Source organism: Lycorma delicatula, chromosome 2, assembly GCF_047948215.1.
Source record: "Lycorma delicatula isolate Av1 chromosome 2, ASM4794821v1, whole genome shotgun sequence".
Classification (NCBI taxonomy): Eukaryota; Metazoa; Arthropoda; class Insecta; order Hemiptera; family Fulgoridae; genus Lycorma; species Lycorma delicatula.
The window spans coordinates 168,190,248-168,203,018 of NC_134456.1; the positions used below are offsets into that span (position 1 = coordinate 168,190,248).

Genomic DNA, 12,771 nt, shown 5'->3' on the forward strand with positions numbered 1-12,771 from the left:
GTGTTGTTCTAAAGTTAGTTAAAAGATTTTGTGAAACAGGTTTGGTATTAGACCAGAAACATGACTGACACAGGCAGTTTTAACAATGCAAGCTGTACAGGACATTAAAGCAGCAATTACAAGATCTCCTAATAATTCTTTATGAAAAATAAGCTGGAAAAAAAATGTCAGTAGGTTCAGCCAAAACTGAAGTTAAGAGAATGCTGAAATGTTACCTTTATTAATAGCAGGTTTTCTATGAGCTAACTAATACTGATTATGCTAAAGGGTTCATTACTATCAATGGTTGAAAAATCATTAATTGTAACATTGGCATTTTAGATCAACTATTTTTCACAGGTGAAGTGTGGTTTCACCTTGGTAGGTATGTTAACAGTCATTGTGGAAGAACAAGTTATGACCAGATCTTAGTTTTGACCAGATGTTAATTTAGTTCAATCTTAATTTGAGCACCTTACTCTAATCTTTCTGCAATTCTACTCTTCCTGATGGCAGAGCACATTGAAAGATGGGCTGGGGTACTGAAAACCTACACATTTTCTTTGAATCTACCCCACACGCACAAAAAATAGACATATGGTGTTTGGTTTCAAGGCAACCAATAATAGGATCGTTGTTTTCTGAAAAAAATTGCGGATGCTGCCATCTACCAAAAAAATTATCCAGCAGTTCATAGCCTTACTGCAAGAGGATAAGCATAACTGCTGGTTGCATCAGGATAGTGCCACTTGCCACATGCTCGCTCTACTATGGAGATGTTACAGGATTTTTTCAGTGGAAGAATCTAAAGGATTGGAGCCACCAAGATTTCCTGATCTGACCAGTCCAGACTTCTTTTTGTGGGGGTTACTTAAAAGAAATTGTTTATAGGAGCAATCCACACACCCTGCAGGAATTGAAGACAAATATTATCAATACCATCCAGGAAATAAACAGGGTGCATCTAACAAGAACAGCCAGGAACATGGTCAAATATATTGACAAGTGCATAGAAATGGGTGGATATCATTTTCAACCCCTCCTGAAAATTATTATGTAAGTATTTTCCAATAAAATATTATAGACTAAACTAAATGATAAGGCCTCTTTTAAGATGAACACTCTGTATTCTAAAAGTTTTTGTCATTAAAATTATTAATGCTGACCTTTTTTAGTTTTCTTTGCGCTATATGGTTATATGCAACCTACATTTAGCTTCTCAGAGTTGTTTAGTTAGTTCAGTTATAATAATGTTAATTTCTTTAAAACTAGAACTTTATAAATCATTTGCCTCCAGTTAATTTGAGAGCCTTATTCTAATTTTTCTAAATGATATTATGTCTCCTGAAATCATTTTAGTACTCTGTTTAGAAAAGGCTAATTTCCAATAACTGTGTAGTATTTCACCTTAGCTCAGAATAGTTACTATTACTCCTACTGACCAAAACCCTCCTATGCAGTGTAGGAGCCTGTAGTGTAGCTATATATCTGGTAGAACATTTGGTAACATTTTTTTTATATATTTATTTACAATTTGATTAGTACCTTCACAGAGTTATTTGCTTTTTTTCTGGTGATAGTTTTTTTTGTAAAATTTCTGCCAATGTTTTTTGTAAAATGATCTAAAACTGGATGAAAAGACAATTACAGTAAATGGAAAAAAGTTAATCTTATAAGTAATTTTATGTTGCTGCTAAGATGCAACTTTCGACTATTTTCAGTCTGGATAAGAATTCTAGTTTATGATAATAAAAATAAAAAAATCTCCAGTAGTTTTCTTTCTGTTTTATACTGATATTATTTTTATGATTTTTTTTTTGTGTAAGAATACAACTTTTTAACACTGAGGCCAGCTATTTATTTATGATGAGCAGGATAAACTGTTAGAAATCTTATACTTGAATGAGATTTATTATTGGATTGTAACATTTTTAGATTATTTTATTGCTTTACATTTATATTTAAGAGATTGCTATTTTAACTAACCTTTCCTCATATCATATCTTATTTGTTCTTAATTGATAGGAAAATGTTGTGGGAGATAAGTGTGACCATTGTAAACCTGGATTCTTTCTTTTGGACAGAGATTACCCTAATGGATGTATGGAATGTTATTGTTCTGGAGTTTCAGAGACCTGTGAAGAAGCTGTAGGATATAAACTGCAGGAGGTATTTTATTATTCATTTAATCTATCTAGGTTTGGTTTTATGTGTTCTGTATTTAAATTAAAGAGCCTCTTTTCATTCATGAATACATTAAGTATTATTCACACTGTCATCAAAATCTGTGAGTGTTCGAAGGAACTTAAAGAGATTTGTCGCATGCTCTATAAAGCTACTAATAATTTATAAAGTTAGCTTTAAACCCGTCCCAAAAAAAAATTGAAAAAGATTATTTTTGTTTTTTAAAATTACTATTATAACATTTCCTGTAATCTTCTTACACCTTTTGTACATGCAGGAAGGTGAAAAAAATATTATTAAACTTGCAAGTAAAAGTAAGGATAAAATGCCAGCTCAAGATTTGATAAAAATACACAGAATTTTTTTAATTTTCTATGCTGAATAAGTGCAATTATCACAATTTTATTTTATATTTATTGTGTTATACACTTGTCCAAAATGTATTTACATTGGTAGCCAAATTGGATGATTAGTTTATTGTTGGCTTCTGAAAAGGCTACACATGTTTTCATATGTTGAAAATTTCTAACTTGTGAAAAAAATAGAACAAAAAATTTACATTAAATTTTACTTTAAGAATGAACTAAATTGTAGCCCTGCATTGGAAGTGTTGAATGTTTTTTTGGCGATTCTTCTATGAATAAAACAAGCATTCACTAGTGGAACAAAAATTCAGAGAGCCATGAAGACATTGAAGGTGACAAGCACTTTGTAGATCCCAGCACATCAACAAATGATGACAATGTTGAAAAAGTAAAGAAAATACTTATGAACAATCGCCAAAGCATTATCAGAGTGGTTGCTGTTGATGTTGGCATATCATTTGGCTTATGCCAAGCAATTTTTTCAGATTTTTGGAGCAAAATGTGTTTCAAAATTGTTGAATTTCAACCAAAAGGAACGCCAAATGAACATTGTTCAGGAGTTCAGGAGAGTCAAGACTGACAAAAAGCTCAAGTTCAATCAGATGTGAAGGTTCTGATCACTGTGTTCTTTGATTTCAATGGCTTAGTGTACCTTGAGTTTTTGCCACCAGGTCGTACAGTCTATAAGGAGTACTATCTAGACGTTCTATGCCATTTGTGTGAAACAATCTGAAAAAAAAAAACACTTGGATTTGTGGTGAAACAATTCATAGCAATTGCTTGTGTGAAACAATCTAAAACAAAAACACTTGGATTTGTGGTGAAACAATTCATAAAAATTACACCATGATAATGCACCTGCTCACACTTCACAACTTGTTTGTGAATCTTTGGCCAGAAACAATACCATTGTGATGCCTCTGCCTTCGTATTTGTTGGATATGGCCCCTTGTAACTTCTTATTATTCCCCAGGCTGAAAAAAACCATGAAAGAACAATGTTTTGCCAACATTGAAGAGATAAAGAATTGCTGAAGAAGCAAACACCATACTGAAAATTGCGTTCTTCGAAGATTGGAAATAGTGCTGGCACAAAGTATTGCATCTGAATGGGAGTACTTTGAAGGTCACAAAATCAATATTGATGGATAAATAAAAAATTCTTGTAAAAACTAAAATTCCATGTATTTTTGATCAAACATCATAAACAAAGCCAAACTAATAAACCGATTTGAATTGATTACCACAGTAAGCAAGCAGTACCAAGTAAGCAGTTGTCTTTAAAAGTAAAGAAATTAAGAGCATTTTGATCTAAGGATTCGTGTGTAACACGAATAAAAAAAGAAATACACGAATAAAAAGAAATGTACATATCATTTTTTCTGGATTTTAACCCAGTTCACAATGACACCCAGTTTAAACAAGTTGTTCCCATGTGATTATTAATATGAGTATCTTCCATGTTGTAAGGAATAATGTTCAGATAGCCTGAAAGTTACATTTATATTTCTCTTCTTTTTTCTTATAAGAAAAAAAATCTATTCTGATAAAGAAAATATAAGCCCACTTTTGGGGGATCAACATACAATCCATAAAATTGTTTTTCTGAAGTATAACATTTTTTTTCTTTTAAATGCAAATTCTCATACTGCTGGAGTATTATCTTTATCTTTGTAAATATATAATCTAGCAAATTATATATTATTATAATAAACATACTGTATATAATATAGCAACTATATACATATACATTTATATACATTTTAATATATCTTAAGAAAACAATACATAATATACAAAGGTCAGTCAAAAGGTTAGTTATATTAGCATAAAAAAGCAATATATAGAATATTTTTTTAAATTCTTTAATTTATTTGAAAGCACAATTGAAGATCTACTTTTCTGCATAATTATAATTTCTTTAATTGTTTGTTTAAACAGCGTGATAATAATGCCTCTGTTTAATAATTCTGTCCCTTATGATGCATTAACCATTCCTGCGTCACATTTTTGATTTCTTCTTCATTGGAATGATATCATCACTTTTCAAGGGCAATTTTCATGGACTGAACTTATGAAAATTATGTGGTGCAAGATCAAGACTGTAAGGAGGTTGTTCCCATGTCTTTGCCAGGAATTTTTTGTAGAGGTCCTTCAAGACCCATACCAACTGAATTGTATTGTCATGCAGCAACCACAATGCTTTTTAGGTTATTGATCTTTAATCACTTTTCTCAGTCTCTTCAAGGTATCTCAGTATGATTTAGCATTAATCATAAAACCCTTTTTTTGACAGCCTCTTGCATAATACTTTTCAGTGTAAAAATTTAGATTAAGTTATTGTTTTTATGTTTGTTTTTTAAATTTCTTATATAATACAAAATACATGAAAGAATGTTTTATTGTGAGATCTGATGTAACACTGTAAACATTTGGGTTGGCTTCAATTACAAAAATAAGTGATTTATAAAAAAATATTGTCCTTTGTGTCTGTTTCTATATTATATGCCTCTAAACTATTGTACCAGTTTCACTTAAATTTACTTTGTGCTATCAGGAAGAAAAATTACTTGATACTGTATAGATTTTATTAAGTCCAAAATTTATTGGGCTTTTATGAAGCCCAGTATTGTACTCATATGAACACAACATTTCTGTTTGCATGAGAAATAAGATTTATCCTTGAAAACAAATACAATAAATTAATTACTTATTTTCTGTTTTAAAGTATATCAATTACTGTTAAAATTGATAAGTAAAGTTTAAATTTATTAGCATCAGTATGCAGTTGAATTATGATTTTTTTATTCATTGGACTGAACACCAGCACAGTTATTTTAAACGATTTCATTGTTAATTAATAAATATCCTTTATTTATTAGTAAAAAAACGTATATTTTTTAATGTAATAATGTAGCTAATTATTGACAACTGAAAAATTATTCTATTTTCTTGTTTTACAATGTTATTGATGTTTCAGGTTAACACACTTAACAATTGGTTAGTTAGTGATGTAGCTGTCAGTCGCACAGTTCTACCATCAACAGATCCTGAATCAGGACTTCTGTCCATTGGAAATTTTGAACTTCCTGGTGTTGAAAATTATTTCTGGTTAGCACCAGAACCATATTGTGGAAATAAATTATCCAGTTATGGTTCAACACTTACGTTTAGAGTTGCATGGGTTGTCATGCGTGGTGATACTAGCGGAAAACCAACTATAGGACCAGATGTTGTACTTGTGGTTAGTTATTTAAATTTTTTATATGTTCATTATTATAATATGTATAACCATGCTTGCTGGTGTTGTACTTGCTGATCTATTTTTAAACTAATAATATAAATTATAAATATTATAATATAAATTCCTCCAAACCAAAATATTGAGCTGACTCAATATGTGACTTTTACATGTGAGATACTATTGTATCTCACATGTAAAATCTGGGGTGGACAGGAAGTCTGTTTATGATAGTTATGAAATTATTAGGATAGGTGAAGCTTACTTCTATGGATCTAAAACATGTGTGTGGGTTGCACCATGTTCAAAGCACAGCTGTGTGCACCTCCATGTCTGGTTGTTCATCTATAACAGCATATCAGGGGTGATCATTTCAAATGATGACTGAACAGCATCTTGGAGCTGCTCATTGTTGATGTATCTGCATTTTCAGATCTCTTCTTTTACAAAATCCCAGAGTGTATTGTCAGGTGTGGTGATGTCAGTGCTTTTTGCTGACCAAGGCAATGGAGCTGGTAACTCTTCTGACCCACATCTGATCCAGAGATTCAGAAAAATTTCATTGAGGCAACTGCAGACATTCAAAGCAGCAAAATGTACTGGAGCATCGTCTTGCTGAGATGTAATGATGTTAGCAATCCCTTTTGCCATTAATTCTGGTAGCAACCACTTGTCGATCATTCTCAAGGTAACAGTGTTGATTAACTGCACAGAGGAGATGTTCAACTGTCATCCCAGCTCAAATCATTACATGAGGCAGATGGTGTTCCTCAAAAAAGTGAGAATTGTCTTTTGCTCAGAAAAAATGTTACAGTTATAAAAGCATTTTGATAAATTGCACCCTCATCTGAGAACATGATGTTCTTTTTAGCATTTGCTCTTGGAACTATTCAAGCAATAACTGACATGCATAAACACATTGATCAAGGTTATTGTCACTCAGCTCATTAACTGTGGCTGGACAAAAACATTTAACTTTCAAAATCCTTCCACATATGGTCTCACATTGTTGATATTGGAATGTCTAACTGTGAAAACCTTTTAGTGTTGATTTTATTGATGATCATTTAATCAATGCCTCCACAGCAGCACATGTCTCAGCTAAAGTACTCAGTCTCCCACTATGTGATGCATCAATAACACTTCCCATTGCAAAAGCTTTCTTCTCCCATGTCAGTAACATTTACTGTGATGATTTCCCAAAGAGCACAAAGAAGTCATGTATAATGTTTTACCAGTGGATGTTTGTGCATCCACACACAAGGTAATAAGTTGCTCTTTGACAGTGAACGCACTCATATCTGCCATTGTTCCACACTCGACTATGACTAAAATGAATGAACCACCATGACAGTGGACAATCCCCACCATGGCTTATCCTCACCACTTTTTCCAGCAGCATTGAGCGATATTGGTGGTGAAAATTGGTAGCAGTAAAGTTTGATTAATCTGGATTTATTACAGTGTAAAGGAACATCCTGCTCACATAGTATAATTTCTTCAGTTTCAAATTTCACATTTTTGTACTTCCAGATTCAGTTAATTATATGTGTAAATTCTTTAAAAAAAAAAAAAAAAAACAGTTTACAGCACTTAAAAATTTGGTTTAATTTTCTCTGAAAAAAAAAGATTATTTTAATCTTCTGTGTATTACTTTATAACATTTTACTAACATTGAAGTTGGATTACTGAAGTATGCATTATAAAATGGAAATCTTCCATTTTATACTGCTATTTTATTTTTATTCCTATTTTATTTTTGTTTATTTTATTGCTTGCTAGTACAACAATAAGCTTAAACATTATTTTTTTCAAAAAGGTTTTAATATTGTACTATTGTTTCAACCACTGGAATAGGAGCTTTGACAAATTTTACAGTACTGTAAAATGCCTGATTTCTCTCACTGTATTCATTTGACTGACATGTTGCTCAATCGTGGCAACATAGAATAAAGTAACAGTGCAGTTCATTGTATTAGAATGACCTCAAGTCATAACACAAATATTCATAAAATAAATGTTAAATCATGGTTCTTCCATTCTACCTTTCATTCCTATGAGTGACACAATAGCTGTGTTTAAACCACTGGGATATTTTGTCATAAAAATTTTGTACAAATACAATTTTGTACTTCTTGATTAAATTTTAATTCTATGGTGAATCATTATGACAAATTATTACAATGATCAGCATAAGTTTTTATACAATAAAAATTCATTTAAAAAAATATTTTGCGAATTGTAATTGTAATAGCAGTTCACGTTTATTTCTGTAAATGTGTGGGACCAAATAAATAAACAAATAGGAGATAGACAACAAACAAATGACAAGATTTATTTATCTTTGACAGATAAACAAACAGTAGATAGAAAACCAGTGAATAGGTGATTGGATTGATGTAAAAAATCCTGCTGATAAATATATTTGCAGAAATTGCTGTATACCTCTAGATTACCATAGAATTTGATTTGATTACATCTCTAATGTTTGATATTTATTAGACTTCATTATGAGATATACTAATTATATTTTATTTCAGAAAAAAATAGATATGAACATGTATAATTGTACATGTATAACATAAATAGATATTAACAGATTTATTAAAGTGCTGGTAATAAAATACTGCAGTAGTTTTTTATAATAATTTTTTCGTGTTGTATATTTTGCTGCTTATTAGTCCAACCTAGAACTATGGACCATGAAAAGGTCTAAATTTATAGATTATAGAACCTGATCTGATCAGCTGTTGATATTAGTTCAAAATCATCAGCCAGAGTTTCTAGTAATGTGAACTGTTAATACAAAGTAGTACAAAGATGTCAAAAATCTACTGTATCAGCCTATTGACATTTTGGAGCTGTGTGAACCACGTTATTTAGAAAATGAGGGCTATATCTATACCACTGGAGAGTCTGTGCTCTGCTTAAGATACCTTATGTGTCAACTTGATTGGTGAAGATAAGTTCCGCCTTATGCCACCAATATGTTAGACTTGGGTGCTCATTCTATGAATGCAGATTGGTTGTTCCCATGTGGTTGGTTGCTCTTAGACCTGTTTTATATTTTGTAGTAAATTGGGTTGAGCTTATAAATTATATTCAGGATTGGCCATGCTTGAGAATTTATAGTAACTATCAGATCAGGTTTCCATCTAGATCATTTATACAAAGAGCAAAAACCTGTTGTTTTTTTATGGCTCCTTTAGAGAGTTGTTTATCCATCCCTTGAACGAGCATGCTAAGTGCATGTTGGATTTTAATTGGAGCTGTGATGCTGGTGGATGAACACTTTAATCTTGTTTAGTAACTCATAGCTTGTACATCTTTGGACTATTTGATAATATCCCTTATCAGGTCATGACCAAATAAATCACATCGGGAATACTTTTAGGTTGTTTATTTTGTATTTTTATGCTGAATTGTTACTACACTTCTTAAGTCACAAGGGTACATTACAGGTGTACTTCAAAAGAATATATAATAATAATAATCCTGTCTTTTGGTTTTTGTTTTAAGGGAAAAAATGATTTACGTTTAGGATTTGGTGAAAACTTATACCAACACAACAATATCAGCTTGACAGTGCAGTTATCAGAAGGTGGGTGGTACCATGTTGCTGATGATAGTTCAACTATACATCACAGGTTTGGATTTAAAGGTGTAGGCGTTACACGATCTCAAATGCTAAGTGTATTAGCCGATATAAAACATATTTTATTAAGAGCAAAATTTCACACAGATCAAGCAGAAGCCAGGTAATTTAATTCTACTTATCTTTGTCATACTTACATATTATCTAATTTCAATTTTGTGAAGTACTTTTGAGTCTCTACTCTTGTATATTCTCATTTATTACCTTTTGGAGGTATGTAGAGTTTTGTAATTAACTCTCTTCCACTAGTTGTCAAGGTTTACTGACAACTGTTGAGTAAAATAACTTGTTCATGATGACAAATACAGAAAAACATGGTATTTTATTGCATTATAATGATGCAAACTGTAACTTTATCCAGAAGTTCACTTGTATTTATTAACTGATAATTAGTGTTTATTGTTTGCTTCTTTTTTTATTTAAGTGTAGGAGACATTGAATAGTCCTGAGTAGGTCTTATATTGGTCTGATTCTGTTTTGTTAAACATGTTAAAAAGTATTATTCCCAGTTGGAGGACCAGAATTTGAACCCTGAGACTAGATAATAGACAAAGGCTTTGTTACTGTAATGGCATTTATAGTGTCACTGCCATACTGATTCCAGTACGGCAGTGTAGTTGTGTTGTTACAAATTTTGTGATTTGTTAGGGTTTGTGGTTTCTAAATTTTTAAGTTTTTATTTCTGTCTATTCTGTAATTTGTTAATATAATTGTAGAGTTGTGTACTGAGTGATAGTGCAGCATTCCATGAAAGCTGACTATTGGTTTAGTTTTATTACGTTTTTCTCTTACTGTGTTTGTGGTTAAGTTGTCGTTTTTTGAGTTTGTTTGGTACAATGCAATGGTCAGTATGTTGATGACTTATATGTTTTAAATACTATTAATATAAACCACCTAGTAAAGAATATTGAGATAAGACATATCAAATTTTATTGTGAAAATACTTTTGGGGGATCCCACCTCCTCAGTCATGATTAAATAATTAATTGCATATTAAGAAGTTAAAAATTAAAAATACTAAAATAAACCTCACACATGATAATCATTACATTACTCTAGTATTATAATAAAAACTGTGTGTTAATTTATTACACGAGTGCTGGTCTCTTTTGCAGTTTTTATAAGACTCTCTCTGAAAAACTGTCTAATAATTTATAAAATTGATATCTTGTTAATATACTAAATGACACTTTTAGTTCAGACTGTTGTTCAAATGGAGATGACTTGTGATATTATTTTTTTTTTTTAAATTGCAATTCACAGTCAGCCATGGGAAAAGGAAATGAAATGTTTACATTTCATATCGCATATTGTTTAACATTTCCACGTGTTTTTATTTTAATCATTAACAGGCATTACGTCATTCTTTTTAATATGTATATATTTATAAATCAGTTGACAGGTTTTGGCAATTAATTGTGATTAATGACTGATTATAATGTTCTGATTCATACAGAAACCTTTTCCTTTACATTTAATCCTCCTTAATCAATATTTTTATACTTTGTTATTATATTGTAACTATTTTTATAGGATGTGACTGATCTTATACAAACTTTATCCTGTTCTTAATCACATTTAGTAGCTATTGTATTTCGCTGAAACTGAATGCTTTATAAGGTTTACATATTCATTATTAATTTCGCGACAGTGTAATTTCGCGACAGTGTGATTTCGCATTCAGACAGCAAGTTTATGGTGTATATTGTTCTTTAAAAATTGTTTAATCCATTTATGTCATATATTTAGTTTTGTTTTTAATTTATTTTTACCCAAAATGAGTTCAGGCAGCAGAAGTGCCCATACAAAAGGAAAGCCAATTAAGAGCACAGAAAGGTTAATTGAAGCTAATATTTATGATTGTGCCTTAAAAACAACTCCTCAGGACAGTATTAATTCTATTGTTGGGAAAACTTGTGAGGCAACTAAATCTAGCTGGGCTTCTGTGTTTAGTCATCTAAATGAACAAAAAACAAACAGGGTAATCATGCTGTAAAAAATAAGGAAAAAATTGTTTATAAAACTAGCCGTAAAGTTAAATACAATGACCCTTCAATGAGTGTCATAAGAAGGACATTTCACAATTATTTTATGGAAACCAAACCCCCAACCATTTCATAGATTCTAACAGTAGTAAATAATGACAGTAATCTTCCTAACTTCAGTTTAAGGACTTTCTTTCCATTAGTGAAAGATATTGGCTTTGTTTTCAGGAAAGGAAATCAAACATCTGTGATGATGTAATTCAATTATATGTATATATGATATAGTTATATCAGTTATAGATATAATATATTGTATTACATGATATAATATATTATATTGTATAATTTTATCAATTATATGATCTAATTATATTAGATCATATAAAATTATATTAGATTATATATGATATAATTGATGATGTAATCAAACACAATGACATAATTTGCTGGCAGCATTCATATTTAAGAGACATTAAAAAATATAGGGAAGAAGGAAGAAGAATAGTATATTTGGATGAAACTTGGGTGCATGTAAGCCATACTTGCAATAAAGTATGTCAAGATACAATTAAAACACCAAAAGATGCTTTTTTAGCAGGATTATCAACTGGAATGAAAACTGTTTCCAAAGGACCTTGATTTATTGTAGCTCATGCCAGAGGAGAGGAAGGATTTCTCTTGAAGGTGGGGATTTTGTTTTTCAGGCCAAAATGTCAAGTACTGACTGTGATGACGAAATGCAGAGGTCATGATTTGAAAAATGGATGGTAGGTACCATTAGGCAGTACTTCCCAAAGGAAGCATTATCATTATAGATAATGCCCGATATCATTCAAGGAAGAAAGAAAAGATTCCCATTACTGTTTTAAAGAAGGATTACAGTAAGGAGTGACTTACATCAAAAGGAATTTGTTATCCAGAGACGCTCTGAAAAAAGAACTTCTTATTGAAGTGAACAAGTTAAACATAAATTTCAATCTCATGTCACTGACAAAATACCCAAGGAGAAAAAGATGATCATTCTTTGCTTACCACTTATCACTGCAAACTTAGTCCTATTGAGCTCATTTGGAGTCAGATTAAAAGGTTTGTGGCTAAATATAACAACACATTTAAAATAGATGATGTACGAGCACTAATAACCAGGGCATTTGTTTAAAGTGTTTCACAACCTAAAATTACTGCAATCACGTGAAAAAAGTAGAAAATGAAATCTGGCAAGCAAATAACCTGCAAGACAATGTATAACCTGTAATAATTCACCTGAATGATGAAAAGTCTGAAAATCATGATGATGATGGTTGTACAGATAGTGAGTGCTCAGCAGGCATTATGCCATTACAATAAAAATTTAGTGCCAGTA

The 12,771-nt window shown here is 31.1% G+C and overlaps 1 protein-coding gene across 1 annotated transcript in view; it reads left to right on the plus strand.

Moving 5' to 3' along the window:
* The window catches only part of wb (wing blister), a 351,334-nt gene that overhangs the window by 216,842 nt on the left and 121,721 nt on the right, over positions 1-12,771 (plus strand). The window contains exons 8-10 of the mRNA XM_075356683.1: positions 2,005-2,148; positions 5,508-5,771; positions 9,288-9,526. Of these exons, the coding sequence (XP_075212798.1) occupies positions 2,005-2,148; positions 5,508-5,771; positions 9,288-9,526 (647 nt within the window). The remainder of the gene's footprint in view (positions 1-2,004; positions 2,149-5,507; positions 5,772-9,287; positions 9,527-12,771) is intronic.